The 27,883-nt window shown below is 49.5% G+C and overlaps 1 protein-coding gene across 1 annotated transcript in view; it reads left to right on the forward strand.

Annotated features, from left to right (window-relative positions):
- HK1 (hexokinase 1) overlaps nt 1–27,883 on the forward strand; it is a 70,725-nt gene that overhangs the window by 12,250 nt on the left and 30,592 nt on the right. Inside the window, exons 2-7 of the mRNA XM_082674178.1 lie at nt 7,516–7,678; nt 17,780–17,928; nt 23,695–23,814; nt 26,218–26,313; nt 26,931–27,030; nt 27,144–27,327. Of these exons, the coding sequence (XP_082530304.1) occupies nt 7,516–7,678; nt 17,780–17,928; nt 23,695–23,814; nt 26,218–26,313; nt 26,931–27,030; nt 27,144–27,327 (812 nt within the window). The remainder of the gene's footprint in view (nt 1–7,515; nt 7,679–17,779; nt 17,929–23,694; nt 23,815–26,217; nt 26,314–26,930; nt 27,031–27,143; nt 27,328–27,883) is intronic.

Consider the following 27,883-nt stretch of genomic DNA (forward strand, 5'->3'; position numbering starts at 1 on the left):
CAGTGAGGTGGGGCTGGGCAGGCAGGAAGAGGGTTGGACCTGCAGGAGGAGGGCTTGGGATGGGACCCACCACGGCAGAGGGTCCCATCAGGCCAGGACCTTTGGGCTTGCTATGGCCTTTGAACTTCCTTCCCAGGATTGTGTGAAAGGGGAAATGAGCATTTCAGATCCCTGGTAGCTGCTGGAGGGTGAATGAGGCTTCCAGAATAATCAGGCCGGAGCAGCGTGCTTTCTGCAAGGCAAGGGAGCCATGCTGCTCCTGCAGTGGATGGAGCTGTGGCATTAATGCCACCATGTTCCCATGTCTCGCTGCTCTCGGAAGCCCTGGGCCTGGGTTCGCCCTGGCCTGAGCAAGAAAGGTACTGAGGAGGGACCACAGAACCAAGAACTTGGTGTCTACTCCGGTTTTCTTGCTGACCAGCGGTCACCGTGGCCAGTCGAATAACCTCTCTAGCCTCTAATTTTTCCTTAGGGCATTGAATGTGATGGCACCTGCCCTGCTTCTCTGGACAGGATAGTTTAAGGACCAGCGTGTGAAAGTGCTATGCAAAGTAGAGAGGCCTTCCTAGGTCAGAGTCAGGTGAACACACCCACATTACAGATGGAAAGACTGAGGTGCCTGCAGGATGGCAAAGCTGGAGTCTGGCGCAGGTGTTTGTACTACCCAGTCCATGTCCCATCATTGAGCCAGGTAGGGTCCTGAGAAAATCTAAGTATGGCTGGTAGTGTGAGTCTTAGAGGCAGTTCCCCGAGGAAATAGAGGAGGAGTTAAGGTTTCAAGGGAGAAACTGCTTATGATGTGATTCCATTTTTTGTAAAATGAAATACAAAAAGACCCAAGCCCTGTATGTATGAATGTTTGTTTAGGTAGGAAAACTGTCCTAGGACATAAAGCTCTTTTAGCAGGGATTTCTCTGGGGAGATGGAGGGAAGAACTCAGACTTTTTACTTTTGTGCATTTATGTATTGTTTGAATTTTTTTAATAATGAGTGTATATAACTTATTGTTACTATAATGTACTGTTAGTTTTTTTTTTAAGTAATAAAACAATCCAAATGTTTCAGAGGACTTTTGTGAGAATCTTTTATTTGCTATGGTTTCAGGCAAATGACCACCTACCTTTAGTTTTCTTTTCTACAAAATGGGTCAGTAATATTTGGTAATCAATGCATTTCTCTAGGTATTTAGGTAAAAGGAATTAGGGATATGTGATTATGAGTTAGACAAGGGAGTGAGGGAGACGGATTCCCTTTCTGTCATTTCGTTGGAAGGGTGGGAAGAATTCTTGGTACATAATTAAAATTCTCCGAATAGCTCTCTGAGGTGAAAGTATAATTATCCTCATTTAAAAGTGAGGAAATCAGGACTCAGAGAGGTTAAGTAACTTGTCCAAAGTCACACAGCAAATAAATGGCAGGTCCTAGATTTGAACTCAGTTGTCTTCATCCATAGCCCTGTGTTCTTCCCGCCATGTAAGAAAAGATAGAAATCTGTAAGAAGAAGCCCCAAATGAGGGGTTAGAAGACCTGGAATGTAGATCTAGCTGCCACTGATAAACCATGTGACTTTGTGTGAGTCATGGGGCTCAGTTTCCTCGACTACCGCCTACTTTGCTGGGTTTCTGTGCCGGGAGAAGGGGAGCTAACACATTAGGCACCACTTCATGCCAGACCCCCGGCATCCATGAGCTCATTGCTTCTCTTTGTATGCCGTCCAGGTGGGATAATGTGTGTGAAAATTGTGTGTGTAAATAGCAGAGCCCTCTGCACACGTGAGCTCTTATTAAAATAATATTAACCCCCCTGGACCCATTCGTTCCTGAGTCAGTCTCCTTAAGAAAGAGAAGTGAATCTGATGTTGAAATCTCTGACCTACCCTTAAGCAAGAGTCCTTCTTAACGCTTCGCTGCCAGCTCCCCAATTTCCTTTGCAAGTAAAGTGTCTCACTTGGAACGTTCACTTCGTAGGCCTGTGCCGATCAGCTTCAGTCACACCTGTTGCTCTGCCTCGTTCTTGATCCTCACGGAAGAATGGACGAGAGAGGGAGTGAAAATTTTCCATGGCTGTTCCCCCTCCCACAGGAGGTTAGAGTGCCTGGGTCACCAGTGGTTATGGAGCCTCCTGCCATGACCAGCCTGTCCACTTGGGCATGTACAGTCTTGAATTGTTTTTTTCATACGTGTCTGTTGGGACCAGGAGGTGGGGCTGGGGTCGGGCACAGAAATGTTTGAGTTTAGACCAGTGCGGGGTCGCTGGGCTCTTCCACTGGCCGGACAGCTCTGGGCCAGCGGGGCTTGGTGAGGTTGTGTTCTCTTCTGACATCTCCTCCTGCCTCTGCTGTGTTCCTGCTTCTGGAGCCGATGAGAGCTTCCAGGCCCTCTTGGTCCGCAGGAAGGACAGCCCAGGTATTTGCACAGTAGTAGGGCACCAGTGCCTGCCCTGTGCAGCCTCCTCGGCTCCCACCCTCGGGAGAAGGGCTCTTCCCCTGGTGGTGGGTGGTGGTGGTGGTGGTGGTGGTGGCGGTGGCGGTGGCGGTGGCGGTGGCGGTGGTGGTGGTGGTGGTGGCGGTGGCGGCGGCGGCGGCGGCGGCGGCGGCGGCGGCGGTGGCGGCGGTGGCGGCGGCGGTGGCGGTGAAAGATGCCCTGGGGGCTGGACAGGGGCGTCGTCAGTCTGAGCCGAGAGTCTGTAGGACCCAGCTCGCCATGTGGTGTCTGGGACCCTGGGACCTCCCCCATTTCCTTCCCAGTCTGACCGAGTCCTGAATACTTGTGTCAGACACCATGTGTGAAAGGGAGCCCAGGAGGTTCCTATCACAGACTCCTGGAAGCCTCTGTCTCTGTCTGTGACAGACATCCTATGAGAGATGTTCCAAAGGCTTGCAGCTTGAAGCCCACCAGAAGAGGTGCTGTGCCCTCCTGTCACCAAAATGTAGCGCTGGGGGTTGGAGGCACAGGTGGGATTCTTTGGGCACCAGCGTTTGGCCAGAGCAGCAGAGTTTGAGGCAGCGTCCTAAGAGAAGAGCAAGAATTGTGGAAATGTGAAAGGGAGGGAGAGAGAGGGGAGAGGAAAAGATCTGGAGTTGCTATGGAGAGGGGACGGAAAGAGAAATGCTGAAAGGACCACAGACTTTGGCCAAACCTCCCAAAGCCAGAAGTTGTCCTTCTCCGGCCCTGCATCCCTCCTCCATCTCTCCCCTCCTGGGCTTCCGGGCCAACCTCCTATAAGAAAAGCAGCTCTTATACTGGGGTTCTTGCAGAGATCTGGAGCAAATGAGCAGGAGGACACCCTTCCTTTCTACCCCCTTCCACCTACCACCCTTTCCCAGCTTCTTTCCCAGGTGGACAGGGGCAGCCCGGCCAGCTGCCAGGCAGGGCTAGTCTGAATGAGAGGAAAGAGGCCCCTTGTTCAGTGAGGTGCTGGGCACTCTGGGCCCCTGGGAGTATTCTGCAAACGTCTCTTGTTCCAGCGCTTCCTGGGCTGCTTAAAGGGCCACAGTCCATATGGTGTGGATCTGCTGAGTCCTGCACCAGGTGTCTGCCTGGCTGGGCAGCGTTGGGGGGTACCTGCAGCCCAGCCCCAGGATCTGTGCCGTTCAGAGGCCCCTCCTGAGCTCCTGAGGACCAGAAGGGGTGCCCCTTGGCTTCTTCTCATGCACCTGAGATCCAGGAGGCTTCAAAGTCAGTTCCAGCTCTGCCCTAAGCTATACCCTCTTTCTGGCCCCAATTTCCACATCTCTTCTGAGAAGAGTTGTACCACGTGATGATTCATGAACCTGAACCAGCGGGGGAAACCCTCCTTCCTTCTACGCTGGGGGGCCAGGTCGTCTTCTATATCCCCAGCCTGTTCTCTTGTTTGAGCTTCTTGCCTCTATTCGGGTCTGATTGGCTGTCCTGAAAACGTCTGGCTTCTGGGCTCACTGTCCCTGTGCTGAGCTGTGCCTCGAGTTAGGAGGCAGGCTGGCTGTGGAGCCCTGCTTCTTCTAGAAGTTTCTCCCTGTCCAGCTGGAAAATCTCAGCAGCTTTGCTTGGGCCTGATCTCCACACGGTAGGGGGACTGGCCTTCTCCAAGGGATGGGGACGGTTGTAGGGAGAGTGTTAGGCTCTCAGGTATGGGACTGACTCCCTGGCTGTGTGCTTCGAACTAATCACTTAGCTTCTTGGAGCCTCAGTTTTCACAACTGTAGAATGGGGATTAAGAATGTCCCCCTGGGACTTCCCTGGTGGCGCAGTGGTTAAGAATCCACCTGCCAATGCAGGGGACATGGGTTCGAGCCCACATGCCGCGGAGCAACTAAGCCCGTGCGCCACAACTACTGAAGCCCGTGTGCCTAGAGCCCGTGCGCCGCAACTAGAGAAAGCCTGCGTGCAGCAACGAAGACCCAACGCAGCCAAAAATAAATAAATTTTAAAAAAGAAAAAAAAGAATGTCCCCCTGACAGGGTCGTATTGAAGGTTAAATGACATATTGGATGTGAAAGCACTTGATATAATTATAAAGTATTATTCTAGCATCTGGCATTCACTGAATTCCTCTTTTGTGCCAGGCCACTGGGTAGTTCCACAGGTCTCCTCCGTCTTTCCTTTCCTGGGGAACTCACATGTTATCGGAGGAGATAGGCATGTCAGTAGACAGATAATCGTGATGTAGGGTGAGGAGTGTGGTAGTGGAAACACGTCCACATGCCAGAGCAGCGCCGTGACTGCTGGTACTGCTCACCCGTCCCCGCCCCAGCGCACAGCTGAGCTTTCTGAAACATGTGTCACTGTTGAATACTCAGAGTCACGTTTAGAGTCTGAACCTGCTCGCCCAGTGCACGAGACCCTGCAGGCTTAGCTCCTGGCAGCCTTTCCAGCTGCTTCACTTCTTGCACTGTGTGCTCCGTCATCCCACAGACCACCCTCCCTCCCTCACCTTTGGCCTTCACACACGCTCTTGTCTGTGCCTGGACGTACTCTCTGACATCACCCCCGCCAGCAGCCTTCTCCAGTCTGTGCTTCGTAGCCCCCATGTGCTTCTGCGGCCGCTCGTGCACGTGTGACTGCCTCTCCCGACCAGCACGTGGGCGTGGTGACAGCAAGGGCTGCGGATCAGCGCTGCCAGCCTTGGGGGTAGAACAGAGCATGTCTTCTAGGGCTGTGTTCTGGCCATTTATCTTTCAGCTCCTGGCGATTTCTGATTGCCCTTCTCCACACGGCTTTCTCACGAAGGGGAAAGGAAAAGGTAGTTGCGGTAGAAGAGATGCGGGTGGGGGCAGGGTTGTCTCTGGCCACAGAGGACACTGGGGGACTCCTGCCAGTGCCCTGATTGTCCCTGAGACAGGAGACAGGCAGGGCCTGGGGGAGCACGAGGCATGGAGTCCAGAGCGAGAAGGCTGCCCAGGACCAAAATATGCAGAAATGACTCTGTGTCCTTGAGTCGGACGTTTCCAGCCACCCTGAAAAGTAAGCATGAGAAGCCATTCTCAGAAGCAAATCACGTCAAAGGTCTTTTCATTCTCATTGGGTCATAAATCTGTCTGTCCATCTGCCAGAAACTTGCCGTGTGTGAGGCTGCTTGTGAGACATGGGGAGGTCAAGGTGAATGGAGCAGACACTGTCCAGGTGACAGGCATAGAAAGTGATGATCCAGGCTGGACCGTGCAGAGAGATCGGTGCTGAGGGAGGCGGTATCTGCACCCCGAGGGTCTCGACGTCTGCAGGAGGGGTGACATTTGATTTGAACCTTGAAGGGGAGGTGAGCTTTGAGTAGCTGGGAAGAGAAGGAAGGGCATTTCAACAGGAGGGCCAGGCACCTCCCAGGAATGGTAGAGGTGGTTTGGCTGGTGTGCAGAGAGCCCGGAGCCACACCCGCAGAGTGTAGGCGCCTCCAATGTGGGGGGCTTTGCAAGGTTTTGAGCAGGGGAGTGAAGTGACCAGGGTCCCAGTTTAAGAAGGTGAAATGTGGGGGACTTCCCTGGTGGTGCAGTGGTTAAGAGTCCACCTGCCAATGCAGGGGACACGGGTTCGAGCCCTGGTCTGGGAAGATCCCATATGCCACGGAGCAACTAAGCCCGTGCGCCACAACCATTGGGCCTGTGCCCTAGAGCCCGAGAGCCACAACTACTGAGCCTGCGAGCCACAGCTACTGAGCCCGCGAGCCACAACTACTAAAACCTGCGCGCCTAGAGCCCGTGCTCCGCGACAAGAGAAGCCACCGCAGTGAGAAGCCCGCGCACCGCAACGAAGAGTAGCCCCCGCTCGCCACAACTAGAGAAAGCCCACGCACAGCAACAAAGACCCAATGCTGCCATAAATAAATAAATAAATTTATAAAGAAAGAAAAAAGAAAAAAAAAAGGTGCAATGTGGCCGTGGTGTAGAGGTTGGGTTGGAAGGGAGAGAAATTGAAGATTGAAAACCATGACACTGATTACGCATCAGGCGTCAGGAATACAGGCACATGGTTATCAGGGCTTCCTAAGGCAGGGAGTGGCAGAAAGAATGAATGGTGAGACAGAGAGACTTCAGTGAACTCCACAGTATCAGGCACCATGAGGACAGATGTCTAACCAAGAGCCAGACATGTAGTAGGTGCCCAGTAAATAGAGTCAGTGGGAAGATACTATGAAGGAAGAACAACAAATGACAGCAACAGGGCCTGAGGTTAGGAGCCCAGGATCCTTGAGGAGAGTGGGGAGCCCAGGAAGTGGAGCGGGTTGGTTTGGTCCTGTTGGGTCAGGAGCGGTCTGATCAGGAAGCGTGGGCACATGGGCCCTGGCACACGGGCGTGGGAACTTGGGCTGTCTCATACCTGCTGGGGGTAGTGAGGTTAAGGTCTCCGTGCTCTGGGCCTGCAGCCCCATGTCCTGAAGGGCTCCAGCCCTTCGTCCACCATTTCCACCTACCTAGAAGTCGTGCCCAAGGAAACCCACCAGCACCACTGCCTCACAATGCTAATAGCTAATGTTTACTGAGCACTTTCTGTGTTCTAAGTGCTTCTCTGTCTCCTTTGATCTTACAACATTCTGTGAGTTACGTTCTATTTATCATCTCAGTTTTTCAGTTGAGGAAACTGAAGTTCACACAGCTGGTAAGTGATGGAGCTTGGATTTGAACCCCAGGTAGATGGCTCTGGAGCCCTTGTTCTGTGGCACTGTCATCCACGTGAGGATGAGCCAGCCACCTCTCACAGAGGGAAGGAGTCACGTGGAGGCTTAAGGTGCTTTTGGCACGTACCTGGGGATTGAAGGGCAGCTTCCATGTAATAGTCAAGGATTGGAAGGGACCTTGGACGTGTCTGGTTCATTTTACAGGGGGGAACCGGGGCTCAGAGCATTTGCAAGCCTGCTCTGAGTGACATGGTTGATTGCACTTGAATGATGAGCCAGCATGGGTGTTCCAGTGCCCACGGGAGCTGGACTGTCTTAGGCAGGTGGGAACCTCACGCTGCCTGCCTCGTCCTACCCCAGCCAGACTTGAGCTGAAATGACCTTCCTCAGCCTTGGCCTCACTTTCTTTCCTTCTCATCCTTCTTCCAGATCGACAAATATCTCTATGCCATGCGGCTCTCTGATGAAACTCTGTTAGATATCATGGCTCGTTTCAAAAAGGAGATGAAGAATGGCCTCTCCCGGGATTTTAATCCGACAGCCACAGTCAAGATGTTGCCAACATTTGTAAGGTCCATTCCTGACGGTTCAGGTGAGTCTCTCACCCAGAGATTGGGCTCTGAGGGCTGAAAGCTCTGTGAAGCCACCCTTCCAACTTACATTCATTTGTTTGTTCATTCATTCATCTTTCATTCATTTACTCATTCATCCAGTTATTCATTCATTCACCATTCCATCCATCTGTTCTCCCATCCATCCATCCATCAATCCAATGTATGTCCATTGAGATCCTACCATGTGCTATAGGGGGTACTGTGGTTGGACCATGCTGACCTGCCTTTGTCGGCCTGTCTAGTGACTTATGGTAAGAAAGTGTAGTGTCTATGGATCTTACAGATGCTGTGTGAGTTACTCTTATGCCTTCAGAACATGAATGGCTCCAGAACAGATGATTCTCCTTCATGTTAGGAGAATCTCTCCATCAGGGCACCAAGGCCTCCTTTTAGTACCCCAGATAAGTAGCGATTCTAGCGGCCAGGTGCATCTCAGACTCAGGGGGGAGACTCAAGTCCCCATTTGTACAAATTTCATAGATGCTAAGTCAAGGTAGCCCCTCAAGCAGAGAAATGTTGAGAGGAGTAGGACTGGAAAAAAAAATTATCCTGTTGGTCTGCATCGTGTGGCTCATGCCCCACAGTGGGGATCTGGGGGCTCCCTGAAGATTGTCAGTACCCCCTCCCCAGGGACTGGCCTCAGCCCCTGCTCTTGGCAGGGTGGAGGCTGGGAGGGCACAGCCTGGCCTTGGCCTGCTCAGTGGAGGTCGTTCTGTCTGGCTGACCCAGGAGTGGGTGCTGTGCCTGCCCCAGCTTAGCGCACGCACAGGAATCCTGCTCTGAGCCGTGTTCTGTGCTCTAGGCGGGGGCTCGCCTGCTTTGTGAGAGGGAGGGAGAGAGATCATGAAAGTCAGGTTTCTCTTGGGGTTGTGAGTACATAGCCTGAAAGTATGGCCCTTACAACACTGTTGTGTTTCTTCCCTACTCTGGGGACTAGTTTAAAGCTGCGATTTGGGGCATCTGATATGGAGCCGACAAAATGGACATCAGGAAAACTGCAGCTGTTGCAGCTGATGTTTATGAAAGGTGGGCGAGCGCACGGCTTGTTGGAGGACTGGCTGCAGTGGGAAGGCCCTGCTGTGCCTGCAGCCGGCCTTTAAAGTCCTGGACAAGATTGGGACGCCTAGGAAGGGCATGTGCTCTGTTTGCCCTGTGGCCACAGTTGGGGTTTACTTCATGCACACACACTGGTACTTATATCTCTGATGTTTCTTGACTGTTTAAAATCTACTCCACTTTTATCCTTTTGTTTTCCTTGAGGTCTTGGTGACCAGCAGTTTAGGTTTTTTTTATGACTGCCGAAGAGATTCTAGTCATCAGAGTGACCAGACCGTGGTGTCCCCTGGGTTTTGTTCTGATGCCTCCGGCTTTCTGATTCACTCCTGCTTTTTCCCAGCCCCGAATGGCATTCACATCCAGGAGCATTTGTGCCTTTACAGGGTTAGCTGAGTTCTGTAGGAGAGGCGTGGTCAGCTGCTGTCAGCTGAGAAAAGACGAAGGGGAGGCGAGGTGGGATGGGCAGCCCCCCAGGGCCCTTGCTCTGGCTTTGCTTGGAGAGCTCAGAAGGCTACCTTATGCCTGGGGAGCACCTGATCCTGTGTGACTGGCCCAGGGCCGGCACATCCCATGAGAGATGGCTTCTCTTTCCTCCTGAACGCGGCTTGCAAGCCAGCTCCCCTTCCCAGGACTGTGTGTCAGCAGGGGGTGCCCTCCTTCACTCTTTCACACACCATTTCCAGGGTTGAGGGGCTCAAAGTGTGATCCACATACACAAATGGCTAGTAATCTAGTCATTTGTCCCCATTAGTTACTCTTTAAAACAGGGCCCAAAACTCATCCTCATTTGGGAAAGACAACATTCTGCAGCCCCCTCTTAGAGATTCAAAGCAGACACCAACGTATTAAAGGCCCTGAGCAGTTCTGCAGGAGAGAAACCTGTTTAACCCGGCTACCTTCCTTTCCCCCAAACCTGTTTGATCTTTCCCCCCAACATCTATTACTATATTTCATCTATTTTGAGACACCTTTTTGTTTGAGTCCTCTGAAATCAGCAATGCATTGTACAATAGTTGCATCTTTAAATTATTATCGGCAGTATTTTTTCCTCCTTTCGTATTACGTAAAATAATGATGTGTCTGCAATCAGTGGTGTCTTAAATGTGATAACATATGTGGTAATATGCCCACGTTGGGAAACACTGTCCTAGGGTTTGCGGAACTGGAGCCAGCAGCCTGGGCCCCATGCTTCCTTCTGAGCCTCTCATCTCCAGCGTGGTTGGGGCCAAATGTTTAGGGCCTCTTGGGAGCCCAGAACAGTGCTGAGAACAGAAGGAGGAGGGGGGAGGAGGAACCAAAGCCCTGAACCACAAGGACCCGCCCTCCTATGCATGAGGCCCTGGGTCCCCCAGCCTTCCCCTACCCTGCCCACCTCTGTCCTCCCTGGTGACTGTTTCTTCTACCCTGCGTTAGTTTCTAACGCTGCTGTAACAAAGTGCCACGAACTGGGTAGCTTTAAATCAGAGTGAATTATCTCACAGTTCTGGAAGCTAGAAGTCCAAAATCAAGGTGCCAGCAGGGCCATGCTCCTTCTGAGACACTGGGTTAAATCTTTCCTTGCCTTTTGCTAGCTTCTGGTGGTGGCTGTCAGTCCTTGGCATTCCTTGGCTTGTAGTTTCCAGTCTCTGCCTCTGTTGTCACATGGCATTTTCCTCTTATAAGGATACCAGTCAGATTAGGACCCACACTCATGACCTCCTCTTAACTTGATTACATCTGCAAAGACCCTATTTCCTAATAAGGCCACATTTACAGGCACCCAGAGTTAGGACTTCCGCATATCTTTTGGGGGGGCCACTGTGCAACCCTAGTAATACACCCTATACTTCTTCTCCCTATGACTGTTGCTAACGTTCATGGGTGGGCTCGGGTCATGTGCCCAGGGGCCCACACTCCCCTTGGAATGGTCACTACAGCCCCACACAGACATTGACATTGATACCAAGGCCTTGGGCCCCTGACCCCAGTGCAGCCCCTGCCCCTTTGTAATGGAAGTGCCTCCAACCAGGAGGTCCCCTGGAGCAGCCGGGATGTGGGTTTCCTTCATAGTAAACCGTGGTGCTGTTCCCTTTTCGCAATGTTAATTACTGCTTCAACTGTATAATTAGTAAGCGACAGAATGAGTGGTAATCCCAAACCACCAAAGGATAACTTGGACTCACTGAGGTTGACAGATGCCCCTGCCTGTCAAGTGGTGATGTGACTTCCAAGTCAGAGGGAGAAACAAACCTTTCCTTTCCCGCTGACCTTGACCTTCATGACTGGACTCAGAGTTTTGAAACTCTACTGATTTTTCCGAAATGTTATCAGCCCATTTTTATGAATTTTTTTCCCCTTTTGACCATTGTTATGGGCAGTGGTTTTTCTTTAATTGCTCTCCAGTAATCTACACACTAGGTTTAAAAAAAACCCCAAAAACCCTAAAGTGGCTTTTAGCTGATGCATATCCTTTCTGGAGTGGGAAAGGTATGAATAATATATAAAGAAGAAAGATATTGAAGCCTTTTTACACCGATGACTTGGCTAAACAGAAACCTCTCTTCAGAGCTGCCCAGTCGGGGATAGGTGCCTAGCTGCGTCCAGCCTCCCTCAGAAGGCCTGGCCAACACTTTGTCTCACTTGTGAAACCTCCCCTTTTTTCTCCTCTTGTCATTTATCACTCAGGATATTGTATCCATAAATACCAATTAGATCGTAAGCTTCTCGAGGATAAATTGAGTTGAACATTTCCTTGTTTCTGTTTCATGGTTCCTGGCAGGCTCTTTGCTCAAAGGTTAAGTTAAAAATGTTTGATTTGCAGGTTGGTCACAGTTAAATTCTGGGGGCTTAAAATATACTACTTTCCAGCCAAAGGAAGGAAAATATTTCCTTTTTCCGCAGCATTTGGGCTGGTCATTTACCTTTCTCTGCCTGTTTCCTTATCTGGGAAGGTGGTTGGATTGTCTCAGAAATTCTCTCCATTCATGAAATCTGAATGTCTAGCGTTCTGGGTGGGTTTCTGACGAAGGTATAAACTCTCATCAACTAGCTGGATTGCAGACAGGAGGGAAGGCTTTGTGTCTCATGTAGAGAATTAATTTACGGAGCAGAGCAAAGGCAGGCATTTCATGAAAGCAGAGTTTTTGTTTGCCCTGTATTCCAGCGCAGGTCTGGACTCAAGAGAGACATCTGTCCCCGTGTTTGTTTTCCATTATTTGCCGGTAATAATGGTTGTCGTTAGAAAGTGGAGAGTTGCCGGGGGCCCTTCAGATGTTTTGTTTAATGAGCCTTCTCTAGAAGAGCAGTTCTTCTGGCTTCAGTGGAAATGGGAAATGTGGGACGAAGTCTCAGCAGCGGCCGGCAGGAAGGTTGAGGCCAAAGATTTGAAGAGGAAGTTAGAGGGAAGCCAACTGCTGCAAAAAGAAGCTGAACTTGAATTTAAAGGAAAAAATAGGCTTCCCTGGTGGCGCAGTGGTTGAGAGTCCGCCTGCCGATGCGGGGGACACGGGTTCGTGCCCCGGTCCGGGAAGATCCCACATGCCGTGGAGCGCTGGGCCCATGAGCCATGGCCTCTGAGCCTGCGCGTCCGGAACCTGTGCTCCGCAACGGGAGAGGCCACAGCAGTGAGAGGCCCGCGTACCGCAAAAAAAAAAAAAAAAAATCTAACTCAAAGTTACATAAGCAAGAAAGGGAATTCTAGGTTCACATAACTGGGAGATGGAGTTGTAAGTTGGCTTCTGTTGACAGGGACTCATCTGTCTCTTATCCTTTTAGTCTTTGTGTCAGCTTCTTTTGTAGGCCACCTCTCCCTTATGGTGGCAGAGACAGCCCTGGCAGCCCTAGCTGACACCTCACCTAAGAACTAGAGGTCCCAGAGGTGGTCTTGGAGAGGGTAATGATTGGCTGACGTGGATCACATGCCCATCCTGAACCAATCATGATGGGCAAAGTGGGGGACTCTTTGGAGGGTAGTTATCTAAAGAGATGCTAGACAGCAAACAAAGCTTACCGGAAATCTTGCTGCCCTTTCCAGAAGTTGTTCCTTGGTGTCCTTTGCCTGGCAGAGGATAGGACTGAACAGACCATGCATTTAACCCAGGTAGTTCTTATCAAACTAGCAGCAAACACGTACAGATTTGCAGGACTCAGTACTGGGGGAGGGAAGTAAGCATGTTAAATTGCCCTGGCCTTCAAATTGCTTATCATCCAACTGAGGAAGATAAGACATATATACATAAAAAATTAGGAGCATCCCAGTATTTGCAAGTACATGAGTGACCAAGAAAAGGGAAGGGCCCTGGGCTTGCCACAGGCGTGACTGTGAGCAAGTCATTCACCTGGTTTGGTTGGAGCTTCCTTATCCATAAACCGAGAAGGTAAGTTAATATTTGTCTCACATTTCCTGAGGTGCAAATGTGATTTACAGAAGAGAGGCCAACTGCCATTTCTTTTAGCAATCACAGACACACCCTGGAATCAAGGTCACTGCTCAGGGACAGATCAGGATCTGCACTGGGCTTAACAGTGACCTCTTGTAAAATGCCTTCAGGGAATGGCCCCCGTCAAACCCATCAACTCCCACTAGCAGATGTGTGGAGTATGCAGTATTTAGCATTGTCGTGACATCTTAAGGTCGCCTTTCTGGTCTCCTTCTCTGACCCTAACTCCTTGGAACCCTACTGACCTGTGTTTGTGTTTTTTTTTTTTAAAAAGGAGCAGTGGAGAGCTAGGGTGGGGCAGGGGTCTTGCAGAGCCACAGAAGTGTGGGCCAGCCCTATGCACCCTAAGGCCAGGTTCCTTCCCGACCTAGAGGCAGCTGAGACAATTTTCACTTACCTTGCTTGAAAACTTCAGGCCTGGGTCCTGCAAAGGTGCTGCTTGAAACCTGATCCCTTTCCGCATGAAGGACTGAAAGCTCTTACCCGTTGTGTGTTGACACTGACACCAATAAGCAGGAGATGCCCCACCATCACCTGGAACTTGAGCACAAGAACCTGCTTTTACTTAGGCCTTTCATTCAACTGAAAATGAGACCTTTGACTGGGCTGGCAACTGAAAAATTTCCCAAGCTATTGTTTTTAAGTTATGATGAAAGCCAGTGTAAAACATGAAATAAATAAATGGTTTTATTTTTTGAAAACCATTAAAACAGTAAATAAATTAATTAAATTAAAATGTTAACAAAATAAAAAGTACCCATATTTTCATCCTAGCACGGTGTTTGCTTTTGTGCCTAGTATTTCCCTATGCACAGGTGGTTTATAGTTGCTTACGGGAAGGAGTTTTCGTTATCTTCATTAAAGATCTAAGCAAAAGAACAGAGTCAGAAGCTGCGAGGAATCATGGTTGTTGACGAGACCCCCAAAGAGAGATGTAGCTGTTCCTGATGTGCTGAAGTATCACTTTGATGCTGACCTTGGGGATCCTTGTCCCCGAGGTCTGTCCGGGAGGCAGTTTTATCCAACGGTTATGAATTTGGGCTTTGGATTCAAATTCTGGCTCTGCCACTTACTGGCCGTGTGCTTTGGCAAGTTACCTAATCCCTCCCAGCCTTTACTTGCTCATCTGTAGAATGGGGATCATAGTAGTACCTATTTCATAGGGTGGAGAGGATTAAAAGTAAAATGAGGCATATGAAGTACTTAGCGACTGGAGTACAGAAAGGCTCAATGAATGATGGTTAAATAAAGTGCTTTTGGTGTTCTAGTAATTCTTCCTCCTGAGAGGAAGCACCTCATACCAAATTCATTTTTTTAACTGAGTAGTAGCGTAAGCACCACAGGGGTTAGGATTCTGATGGGAGCCCAAAGAAAACCCTAAACTGATTTGAGCAACCTGTAACATCAGGGTCAGAATTTCCCACAAAGCTGTGACAGCTGCTTCCCAGTATTCTCCCTTGGTCTCTTTCCTTTGGACCATAGAAGCAGTTTTTTGTTTGTTTGTTTGTTTGTTTGTTTTAACTTATTTATTTATTTTTGGCTGCGTTGGGTCTTCGCAGGCTTTCTGTAGCTGCAGCGAGCGGGGGCTGCTGTTCGTTGCGGTGCGCGGGCTTCTCATTGCAGTGGCTTCTCTTGTTGCAGAGCACAGGCTGTAGGCGCGCAGGCTTCAGTTGTTGTGGCTCACGGGCTCTAGAGCGCAGGCTCAGTAGTTGTGGCGCATGGGCTTAGTTGCTCTGCGGCATGTGGGATCTTCCTGGACCAGTGCTTGAACCCGTGTCCCCTGCCTTGGCAGGCAGATTCTTAACCACTGCGCCACCAGGGAAGTCACGATAGGAGCAATTTAAAAACAACATCATCATGGGGAATTCCCTGGCGGTCCAGTGGTTAGGACTCCACATTTCCACTGCAGGGGGCACGGGTTTGATCCCTGGTCGGGGAACTAAGGTTCTGCATGACACATGGTGCGGCCAAAAAAAAACCCCCCCAAAACATTGGCATCATGTGGTATATCTATACAGTGGAATATAACTCAGTCATTAAAAGGAATGAGGTACTGATACATGCTACAACATAGGTGAGCCTTGAAAACATCATGGCAGATGAAAGAAGCCAACCACAGGGGACCACATATTGTAGTCCATTGATATGAAATGTCCAAAATAGGGAAATCTCTAGAGACAGACAATGGATTAGTGGTTGTTGGTGAACGAGGGGGTTTGGAAAGAAATGGGGAGTGACTGCAAATGGGTACGGAGTTTTTTTGGGGGATGATGGAAAATTTCTATAATTAGATAGTGTTGATGGTTGCGCAACTCTGTAAATATACTAAAACCCACCAAAGTGTACACTTTAAAATGTGATAGGTGAATTATTTCTCAATAAAGCTATTATTAAAAAAAAAAAACCAACCAACCAGCGGTATAACTGCTTCCTGTTTTATGAACAGCAAGCAAGGCTGCCTTGAATGAATGAATGGGCCACCAACCCTTGAGATCAAGCAGCTACCAAGCATTTATTGAGCTATCCTGGGTGCCAAGGGCAGATGTAAAGAATCCTAAGTTGTGGTTCTTCCCTCACGGAGCTTGAGAGGGTAAGAACAGAAATTCAGTGTGAGAAGACTTTGGTTCATTCATTGATTCCTTTACCACCCTCATTAGTTCAAGTATTTGTTGTGTTCTTACTGTATGCCAGACAACCATTCTAAGTTCCAGAAATAGAGCAGTGTGTCAGAACTTAAAGCTTGGTAGACTCAAATACAAAGATGGCGTCAGCTTTATAAAAGAAAAGCTGTTTTTTTAAAAAAGGCAACCACTACTTAAGAAAAAAATTAAAGAGCTCAAGGGACCCAGAATAGCCAAAACAATCTTGAAAAAGAAGAACAAAGTTGGAGGACTTTCACTTCCCAGTTTCAAATTTCAAAGCAGTAGTAGTCAAGACAATGTGGTACTGCCATAAGGATAGACATATAGATCCGTGGATCAAAACTGAGAGTTCACTATGTCAATTACGTCTCAATAAAACTGGGGAAAAAAGAATGGGGAGTCCAGACATACCCATACTTTATAGTCACTTGATTTTAAACAAGGGTGCCAATGAGGGGAAGAGTAGACTTTTCAACAAACGGTGCTGGAATTTGACAGTGGATATCCACATGCAGAAGAATGAAGTTGGACCTCTACCTCATATCATATACAAAAATTAACTCAAAATGGATCAAATACCTAAATGTATGACCTAAAACCATAAAACTCTTAGAAGGAAACATAGGTGCGAATCTTTGTGACCTCGGATTTGGCAATGGGCTTTTAGATATAACACCAAAAGCACTAACAACAGAAGAAAAAAGTAGATAAGTTGCACTTCATCAAAATTAAAACCTTTTATGCTTCAAAAGTCACCATCAAGAAAATGAAAAGATAGTGAAACAGTGAGAATGTAACATCAGAAGTAAAATTAATAGATTTTAATTGATTCTGGAGGAGAATGTGTGAGGGTAACTGGGGTAAAGAATATTAGATAGTGGCTTAATGGTTTGGAATCTTGCCCATCATGGCCTCCTCCATTGGTGCTGTATCGTGGTCTTGGCATACGGTCCCGTCATCTTTCTCTGTCCCACTGAGGTCCACCCCAATCACCGCACACATTGGTCTTGAGGAATATAACCACATCAAGCCAGTTTACTCCTATCTGACCAAGAGGGACTTCTGTTAAAAACATCCCCCGGGTGGAAACAACACAGGTGTCCAGCAACAGATGAATGGATACCCATACAACGGAGTGTCATCCAGCCTCAAAAAGGAGTGAACGACTGATACAGGCTGTAACATGGATGAATCTTTGAGACTATGCAAGGTGAAGTAAGCCAGATACAAAAGGACAAATACTGTATGATTCTGCTTACATGAAATATCTAGAATAGGCAAATTCATAGAGATAGAAAGTAGAATCGTGGTTGCCTGGGACTAGGGATAGGGGAAATGGGGAGCTAATGCTCAATGGTTATAGAGGTTCTGTTTAGGATGATGAGAAATTTTGGGAATGGTGGTGATGATTGTACAACGTTGTGAATGTATTTAGTGTCAGTGAACTGTACACTTAGAAATGGTTGCGGTGGAAAATTTTATGTGATGTATATTTTACCACAATTAAAAAACAAAATCCCCTGGGGAATCAGTGGAGCTCTGGACTAGCTGGAATTGGTGTCTGAGCTGATGGGGAAGGAACCCAAGGCATGGAATGGACGTCAGATGTAGGGTTTTCTCTGACTTGAAATGCTGTTTTTGTCTTTATGGATAACATAGCCATTTGTGAAAAAGGGTAAGAAATTAGAGAAAGATGGGTAGGGCTTGGTACTTAAGTCCATACTTCCATTCTCCTATAGTCAGGAGTGAGCAGGACTGTGTGAAGCCGTCTGTCTAGGGACGCCCGGCTGGGAGAGGGTTTCTCTTCCACTCTTCCAGGCGGGGCAGTGGTCCTATGGGGTCTGAATGACTCTTCTGGCCGAAAGCACAGCGCGGTGGGGCTGGACCCTGTTGAGAAGCGGGCAGAGCATGAGACTTTCCCGGAGCGCTTGAATCTGATGTGATACTGTTTCTCCCTAAACAGAAAAGGGAGATTTCATTGCCCTGGATCTTGGCGGGTCTTCCTTTCGAATTCTGCTGGTGCAAGTGAATCATGAGCAAAAACAGACCGTTCATATGGAGTCCGAGGTTTACGACACCCCAGAGAACATCATGCACGGCAGTGGAAGCCAGGTGGGTCCCTGCTCCCTTCCGATCAGCCCCTGTGGCCCAAGCATCAGGCCCCAGGGTACCTCCAGGAGCCAGACCCCAAAGCACTGGGAGTCCATCATAGGCACGAGTGGAGGACTCCTGGGTGGAAGAGCGTGACTGCCTGAAGAGACCCCACCATGTGCGTAAACTGGTGGATGGGAGGGGGGCTGCTGGGACTTTCAGGTAAGGGGTGTGAAGAGGAGATAAATGCATCCATTCCCTAAGGATCCAGGGGTTGGTTCCCCAGCAGAGGGGTAGCAGAGCCCTTGGGTGAAAACCCTTCTTCCAAGTCATTGTCCTCACCCAGTTCACCAAAGGCCCAGGCCTCATAGGTTATGGCTGTCACCTAGTGGGGCAGCAGGAATCTGAGCTCACAGCCCCAGGGCTATTATAAAGGGCTCCTGGCTACCCAATTTAATAGTCTTCTACGAGTCCTTGGCCCAGAAAGCACCGAGGGCAGGGCCTTGCCTGGAAAGTCACCGTCCCTTCCTCTCACACTTGTAACCCCTGCCAATGGAGACGCTGCCTTCCTTTTCTGGTCGAGGCTGTGGGCATGCTCAGAAGGGCCTGTCCACCCTCCCTGCTTCCCCATGTGGTCGTGGTGGGTGATGGGCCGAAGGCTCACTGAGGACCCTGTGATCAGGGTGTGGGCAGCCCCCAGTCAGGTTGTCAGTCATTTCCGGGTTCTGTTCTACTCCTCACCTTCTCCTGCAGGTGTTCTGGCCACTCCCATTTGAAGCTCGCCTCCCAAGTCATGGCTGTTGTCAGGATACGTTTTATTCAGAGCTTGCCAAATATTTGCTTTAGGGAGCGTGTGTTCACGGCAAGGTTCATGACTAAGTTCTCCAGAAAACTTATTGGTTCTGGGCTGGACTTTGAGATGAGACCCAGAGCCTTCTCTTGGCTCCACTTTGTTCCTAAATTAACATGGGTGGGACCTGATGCAAGCTCTCTGCCTTTTCCTTCTACTAGAGAAAAGGGCTAATCCTGGCCTTTAACCTACTGCTGGCGGGTTGGGTTCAGAGCTTTTCAGACCATGTCACAGTGAGCACTGAAGGGGACACTGTCCCTAGGACAGATGGGCCACTTTTCAGTCAGCCGCTGAAAGAGTGCCTCACTCATCTGATGGACCTGCCGGGAGGTCCCCCTGCCTGTCCCTCCATTACTGGGCTTCAGAGACTGGCTCATTCATCCAGTGTGTGCATGAAGGCTGCCAGCAAGTAGGTCTCCTCGTCCTGCCCAGTGGTTGCTGCGTTGCTCCTTTTTGCAGGTGGCCAGCAGCCTCTGGTTGGCATCCTGCTCTCTCCATTTGCCAAAAGTACTGACCTGTCACTCTGTTCCCCATGGTCTTTGGGTCGAGCCACCTCTGCCTCTTGCTTCACCATTGGGACTCACACCCTGTGCTGCAGACATTCCTGTGTGCTTTGGCCTAACCTTTTAGGAGCAGGGTTTATAAATTAAGGGGATGCCTCCCACCTCAGGTGCACACTTACTGTGTCACTTCCACAGTGACTTTCTTCTTCTTCTTTTTTTTTTTCTGGCTGCGTTGGGGCACATGGGATCTTAGTTCCCCAACCAGAGATCGAACCCATGCCCCCTGCAGTGGAAGCGTGGAGTCCTAACCGCTTGGCCGCCAGGGAAGTCCTGTGACTTTCTTCTTATTGCTGCCCCTGGGACCTTGACTCTTCCAGCCTCTGTCCCCATCTTCCCAGCCCCAGGATCACTTTGTTTCCTGCTGTTTCTTCCTCTGCCCCTTTCAAGCAGTCTGCAGAGAAAAGATGGTGATGATAATGATGATGATAACGATAATGTTATATTGTCATAGCAAAAACTTACATAGAGCTTGTTATGTATGTCACTGATCTAAGCACTTCATTTGGATTAACTCATTTAATCATCACAACAACCCTATGGGGTAGGTATTATTATTCCCATTTCACAGACGAGAAAGTTGAGGCTTAGATGTTAAGTAACCAGCCCCTTGGGTCACACAGCACATAAGCGATAGAGCTAGGATTTGAACCCAGGCAGTCTGGCTCCAGATGTTACAGTTTTAGCAACATGGGACACTCATAGACTGGGTTTTGTCTTTGTTTTTAATTAATTAATTTATATTTTTATTAAAAATGTTTGATGGTGTGGAAATGTGAGGGCTATGGGTAAGGAGGAAGGTCCAAGTGATTGAGGGAGAAGCTTAGCAGTTGAAAAATAGGGGTGAAACCGTAACCTCTTGTCTAGAAGTTTGGTGTGAGATTAGCAATAAATATTGGTAGTCCATTTTTCTGAGATCTCTTATCGACCTATCGAATATTCTAGTAAACCAAGGGCCCCATTTTGCCCATGAAGCAACTCATACTTACAGACTGTGAATTGTGCTGAATTCTTGGGGTTGTGATCTCGTCTTCTGTAATGTACAGGAATTTTTGCTAGATTTTTAAATCTTTTATTCAAAGTAATTTTAAACTTACAGAAAAGCTTTAAGATAAGCACAAAGAGCTTTTTATACCCTTTATCCAGATTTCCCAATAAACTATTTGCTTTATCCTTCTTTCTCTCTTTCTCTACACAAGCACACACACACAGACACACACACACACACGCAGACACACACACACACAGACATACAAGGTATCTTGAAAGTTTCAGTGCAATTTTAAGCTTTAATAATTTCAGAAGCATAAATGCAACCTTCTTAAAGCATCACTTATTTAGTTTTGGGAATTTTGAATACTAAATAAATAATTTAAATTTATTTAAATTAAATAAATATACATGTTGTCAGGAAAGAAAAAAAAAGTTTTTTAGACACTAAAATTTTGCGTGCCGAGAGGCTGGGTAACTTCCCTTTCTGGCTGGTCACAGACGTGGGTTAGCCTGGGGGAATGCCCCTGGGTTGGGGACATTTCTTTCTTAGCAGAGCACTAAGGGGTGGGTGTGTTTGGCTTGAATGGGGGCGGGGGGCTGCTTCCAGCGCCCCAGCCCTGTGAATCCACTTCTGCGGCTGAGCTCTCCCTGCCTCTTCCTGTCCGCAGCCTGCCTTCCTTCCTTCCGCCCAGCGGGCTCTCTTCAGGGCCTGAGAGCCTGGAGCTTCTGAATGCAGATGACGTGGGGCGAGCTGATGGGCTTAGTAATGGGTTTATATCGCTCAGAAATGAAGGTCGCAGGAAGTTTAGCCGGGCTTCTCCGGGGAAGGTGGTCATGTGTCTCCTTAGTCAGTCGCCGCTGTAGCCATGACCTGAGTAATAGTGACTCAGGGACAGAGACTCCCAAGTCAAAACTGACAATTTTTCATTTACCTTGGCAGGAAAGTCAGACTGTTAGAGCTGGGTCAAGGACACCTGGGGAAGGATGGGGATAGGTCTCTCAAGGAGATCCTGCACAGTGGCTGTGAGGGCGGCAGTGATCCCCCAGGCTGCAGAGGTCCCCGTCCCCCAGCCTGGCCCCGCTCTGGCCCGGCCCTTGGCTGGACTCCTCCTATACAATTTATCTGACGTTTTATTTTAGTTTCCTCTACCCCCTCAATCTGTCAGGGAGCCCCGGCAGGTTGGCCAGGAGTGAGTGAACCATGGCCTCGGTGAAGAGGCCTGCTCTTCTCCCTTTGAACTACAGCCCTGGTCCGGGAGAAGGAGTGGGTGCTGCTGTGGTCTAGTTTTGTTTTGTTTTTGAATTCAGGTAGGAATCAGAAAGCTGTGGATTCTGGCAGGTGGTCCTTGTGCCCTTCCCCCACTCCTCCCTGGGCTGGTCCCTTATTCCTCCATAGCCCTTTATCCGAAACATACCCACACAGACTGGGGACCAGCCTCCGCCCCTGTGTTTCTCCCCAAATCCCTTTAGATGCGGAGGGAAGAGGAGAGGGGAGGGGACCTGCGCCCTCCTCTGGCATCTGGGAGAGGTGTACCGCCGTGGGCTTCACTCTTTACTGTGGGCTCTCTCCCTGACACTTTTGTTAAAATCAAGCCTGAATAAAACTATAAGTTTAATATGGGGGGAAAAAAAGGATACCCTGCAAATAAAGCCTTCAGGCAGATGACCTTGTCTGGGAACGTGGGCTGGGGTTGCTTCCTGTGACCGTGCGGTTTGGCTCTGCCAACACTGCCTTCTCTGGGCTTCAAGAAGCTCCATTAGGGCTTCCCTGGTGGCGCAGTGGTTGAGAGTCCACCTGCCGATTCAGGGGACACGGGTTCGTGCCCTGGTCCGGGAAGATCCCACATGCCGTGGAGTGGCTAGGCCCGTGAGCCATGGCCGCTAAGCCTGCGCGTCCGGAGCCTGTGCTCCGCAACGGGAGAGACCACAGCAGTGAGAGGCCCGCGTACTGCAAAAAAAAGAAGCTCCATTAGCTGTGTCAATCCCATATACAAGGGAGGTCTAGTGGTCTGTGTTAGACGACAGCCATGTGAAAAAAAACCAGAGAGGTTACCTGGACTGTGGCATGGTTGCTGAAAGAGCATATATATGCTTTGGTTACATTAATAGAGGTATAGAGAGAAGGGAAAGGGAGGTTCTTAGTTCAACTAAGCTTTCCTCTTGGTCAGAACACATATAAAATATTATATTCAGTTCTGGATACATTTTAGAGAAGAGGGGAGGTATTGGAGAGATCTAATAGGTTGCCTTAGAGGTGGTGAGCGTCCCGTCATTGACAGTATTCACGCAGAGGCTAGGGAAACAGTGTTCTGGGTTCTTTCTAGTGGAGTCTAAGATATGTATACATATCCCGGCCACATGTTGTGGAGCTGGCAAATTTAAATTGCAATCCACTAAATAAATTGTGGTATAGTCACACCATAGAATACTGTGCAGCAGTGAGAATCAGCAATCTACAGAAACACACAACGTGGATGACACACACATAGTGTAGAGGAAAAGAAGGCAGACACCAACGAGTGCACCCTGTTGTCCCATTTATACGTAGTAGACAACCAGGCAAAACTAATCGAGGGCGGTGGAATTCAGAGTGGCTGCCGATTGCCCTTGGGTTGGGTGGCAGCAACAGTGGCTGCACGAGGTGGGTGTCTGGGTGCTGATAACATTGTGTTTCTCCATCTGGGTGCTGGTGACACAGGTGGGTGCAGCTTGTGAGAATCCAGTGAACCCTGTACTTAGGATGTCTGCACCTTTTTGCATGCATATTATACTTGAGTAAAAATAAAAATTTGTTAACCTGAAGATTCTGAAATCACGCAAGTGGGCTAGAGGCTAGGAGTATATATGTATTCTGCGGAGCTTCTGGAATTGACAGAGTGAGGGAGATAGAGATACAGAGAAGGGGCCAAACGACCCCTCCACCTGGGTGGCTGCTGGTGATCCATGGCCTGTGTGTTATGGAGGATGAGCTGATTTTCTCTTATTTTCACATTTCCTCAGTACCCAGATAATACATCTTAGTGACCACCGAGAGGCCAGTTCTGTGTGAAGCCTTTAAAAGGCTTCCTAAGCCGTGGTGGCCCATGAAGCAGGCTCTTTTCAAGGGACTCTTCTTTGCCAGTCACATACAGCATGGCTTTTCTTTTTTTTTTGGCCGTGCCGTGAGGCATGCAGGACCTTAGTTCCCCCACCAGGGATTGAACCTGTGCCCCCTGCAGTGGAAGTCCCCAGCATGGCTTTTCATGCAGGGCCACTGGGTGCCTTGGGTATGGGCAGCTGGGGTAGCCGTGCTCCTCTCTGTGTGGGGCAGAGAATTGTTCACATTTTTCCTGAAATGCTAAGTCCCCTTCCTCCCTCCTGACTGCTCTCTTGTGCTTCCTCCAGCTTTTTGGTCATGTCGCTGAGTGCCTGGGAGACTTCATGGAGAAAAAAAAAATCAAGGACAAGAAATTACCTGTGGGATTCACGTTTTCTTTCCCTTGTCGGCAATCCAAAATAGACGAGGTAAGACATTCTAGGATTATAATGCTCCACAGAAGCCCCATAGGGGAAATGCTAATGAACCCTTTCCCTTGACTACTTTTCCCTTTTGCTTACAGGATGGCTTGTGTATCTTGTATTTTTTAGAAATATTTGTAGAAATTAATGTAAGATCATGATAATCATGTTTATTTTTTAATTGCTTTAATTATATATGTATTTTTGGAGACATCTTTTTTTTTTTTTTTTTTTTTTTTTTTGCGGTACACGGGCCTCTCACTGTTGTGGCCTCTTCCGTTGCGGAGCACAGGCTCCGGACGCACAGGCTCAGTGGCCATGGCTCATGGGCCCAGCCGCTCTGTGGCATGTGGGATCATCCCGGACCGGGGCACAAACCCGCGTCCCCTGCATCGGCAGGCGGACTCTCAACCACTGCGCCACCAGGGAAGCCCGAGGGGACCATTTCTTAAACTCAAGCAAGTGAAGGAAAACAAAGTAGGTTTAGTGACCTTTCACAAGGCCTGTTGTTGGTACGAGTTTCCCTTGCTTTTGAGAACTGAGGCTTGATAGCCACACTCCCTGGGCAGAGACAGGGTGAGACACCCCTCCTCCCACAAGGAGAGGTGGGAGATGGCCTGGGAAGCGAAAATGCTGGCTGTTTGCTTGTTCATCAGTGGCTGTGGTCCGAGTGCCATCCCTGTGTGGGCTGGGCTAGGCCCTGGGAAAGAGCTGCACGCAGACGTGGCCTGTTCCCCAGAGGTGCAGTCTTTCAGGGAAGGAGGCATTGCAGAAGTGGAGAGGGAACGTCCTCAGGGGCACAAGAGCCCCGCAGGGCAGGGCAGATGTGCCTGGCAGAGAATGAGTCAAAAGTGTGCCCCCCACCTGCCAGCCTTGATTCCCATCCGGAGAGGGCTTCCTAAACTGGGCATGCTGCCTGCCAGGAAGCCAGTGGGTCACAGGCTCTAATTATCCATCTGGAGACCTTTGCCCACTCCTCAAGGCTGCCTGGGACCTTCAAAGTTGTCCAAATCTAGACCAGCTGCCTTTTTCCACAGATGAGCAAAGTGGGCCTCAGAGGAGTTGGGGAAACGGCCCACAAGGAAATGGGCAGAAGTGGTGGGAATAGGATAAATCTCCTGATTTCCAACCCACGTTCTTTCCACAATACCATGTTCTCTGAGGCTTTTGGGGGCCTGAGGGTTGAAGGGAAGAAAACAGAGTATCCAGGGGCTTTTGGAATACCTGGCTCGGCTGCAGGCTGCTGCTCGCCCTTCCCGGTGCATCCTGCAGGCTGTGTGGCTTTCAGAGCGCGGGGCAGCCCAGTGTGGACAAGCTTCCCATCGCTGTGTCCCCCCGGAGGCTACAGGGCCTGAACTGCAGCCCCTCCCAACCCTGCCGCATTTATAGTGACTTCCTCCATTCGGAGAAAAAGTTAAGTAGAACAATTATTTTTCTATTCTAGTATCCTTGATTAAAAAAAAAAATACAGGGCTTCCCTGGTGGTGCAGTAGTTGAGAGTCCACCTGCCGATTCAGGGGACACGGGTTCATGCCCCGGTCCGGGAAGATCCCACATGCCGCGGAGCAGCTGGGCCTGTGAACCATGGCCGCTGAGCCTGTGCATCTGGAGCCTGTGCTCCGCAATGGGAGAGGCCACAACAGTGAGAGGCCCGCGTACCGCAAAAAAAAAAAAAAAAAAAAATACAGATGCAATATGTAAAACTATTGAAATAATATAAAGGTGTAAAGTAAAAATTCCTACCCTTCTACATTCCCAAGTAAATAACCATTGGATGTCTGTCCTTAATGTTTCTCCATTAATATACACACAGAGATGGATCATATTGTATAAATTGTAGTGTCACCGCTTACAAATGGCGGTTAAGTTCCAAACTTGGGGAAGAGGCACGAATCATACATAGTCAGTGTTATCCTTTAATCTCAGGATGTGGCTCTTAGAAGTTCAGTAGCCAAAAATTATCTTAGCATTTTGTTTCTCTTCCCAATTTGCCTCTGACAAAAGTTCCTTGGGGCTGTGGAAACCAAGGTCTGGTTTGAAAGCGCAGAAAGGTGATCAGGTAATAACGGCATTTCTCTTGTTCTCTTTTTAAATGAAGTCTGGCTGTGCAGTTGACATCAGTTAGATTTGTGTGCCATGTGACACCACGGCACTGGCCAGCCACTGGCTGTATTTGAGGATGAGCTGCAGGTTTTTTCCCCATGGCAGCCCCCAGAGAAATCCATTGTGTGGATGGATAAACAGGAGATGGGACAGAGTCTGCCTCTGTTACCCAGTGTGATCTGGAGTGAACCTCTTGTCCCCTCTGGGCCTCCGCTTCTGTCACTGTCCTTGAGCAGACCCCCAAGGGCCCTGGGGGTTCCGGGGGCCTCCCAGCCCTCTTCCAACCCCATCTGCTCTCCTTTGCAGGCCATCCTGATCACCTGGACAAAGAGATTTAAAGCGAGTGGAGTGGAGGGAACGGATGTGGTGAAGCTGCTTGAGAAAGCCATCAAAAAGCACGGGGTAACTTCTCACTGGCCACTTGCCTTGACTACCCGGAGGTGGGGGAGTGTGGGGAGAAGGCTGTGTGACCAAGGCTCTTTCAGGGGACAGTAGTGCATGGCCTGAGCCATCACATGGTGGGGGGGAGGGCAGTCCTTGAAGCCCCAGGCAGGTGAGTGGTGAGAGTTCACGGTCTGGAAGGTCAGGGCTGGTTCAAAGCAGAGCTGTCCGAGGTGCTACCCCAAAGAGCCAAGCCCTTGGGCAGGGGATGGCCTCCTTCCAACAGGAGGGTAGCTGCGCAGGGAGCTGGCATGGTCGAGTGCAGCCTGCCGGCGTTGCATCAAGTGCAGAAAGAACATGGATGCAGTGGGGTGGTTTGCACAGGGCTGTGGCTCTGTGAGTAAAATCCATTCTGTAAAGAATCTTAAGCCAGATAATGAAGGGCACCTTGCCGTCTCCACAGCGTGACCACTGCGCTCTAATCCAGTGAATTTGAGTGCCAGCAGTAATGAAAGCAGCACCGCCCATGGGGGCAGTGGCCGCTGTGAAAATAGGAGCCCTCCCGCCAGGCTGTGTTGAAGCTTGTGATCTCTGCTCCACGTGTGTGTGGACGGTGACACCCCCTCTTCTCCCCCAAGGACTATGACGCCAACGTTGTGGCTGTGGTGAATGACACTGTGGGGACCATGATGACCTGTGGCTACGACGACCAGCAGTGTGAAGTCGGCCTCATCATTGGTAACGCCCACCGTGTCCTCGTCCCTTCCTGAAGCCGGTGTTTCCAGACGGCACCGCCTCCTCTCTCATGACTTCGTGAGGTCACAGCTTCTGATCTCGTCTCTCTCTCCAAGGCACGGGCACCAACGCGTGCTACATGGAGGAACTGAGGCACATCGACCTGGTGGAAGGCGACGAAGGGAGGATGTGCATCAACACCGAGTGGGGGGCCTTCGGGGACGACGGGGCCCTGGAGGACATCCGCACCGAGTTTGACCGGGAGATTGACCGGGGCTCACTCAACCCCGGGAAGCAGCTGTGAGTCCCACCCTTTCTAACTAGTCATATAGAGGACTTAGGGGACACTTAACGGAAGATTTGGGGTGGGAAGTGACAGGGGCAGGAAGCCAGGTGATCAGAAAAGGAAAAGCCCATCAAGTGTGTGTTGTCTCTCACTTCTTTGGAGAGATACACAGCTGTGAGGTCTGCAGCTTTAAAAGCGTATTTTATTTTATTTTTATTTTTTAATTTTTTTTGGCCACACGGTGCGGGTTGTGGGGTCTTAGTTCCCCGACCAGGGATCAAAGAGCATATTTTAAATGATTTTCTCTTTGTTTAATTACACTGTTATTGTGTCCTTGTAAAACATTTTGAAAATTAAAAGCACAGAGTCATTAGCACAAAGCTAAGGTTTAAAAGCGTTTCCATATGCTGTCCTCACTAGGGTTGCTGTTCAGGGTGGGAGAGGCCATCCGTTCATTCAGCACACATTTCTTGAACTCTTAGGATGTGCCAGCTCTGTGCTAGGCTCCAGGGATACAAATAGCACCTTCCCTTCTAGGACTTAAGGTCTAGTTGGGGAGGGAAGTCACAC

The sequence above is a fragment of the Grampus griseus genome (genome assembly GCF_964374135.1).
Source record: "Grampus griseus genome assembly, chromosome: 16".
NCBI lineage: Eukaryota > Metazoa > Chordata > Mammalia > Artiodactyla > Delphinidae > Grampus > Grampus griseus.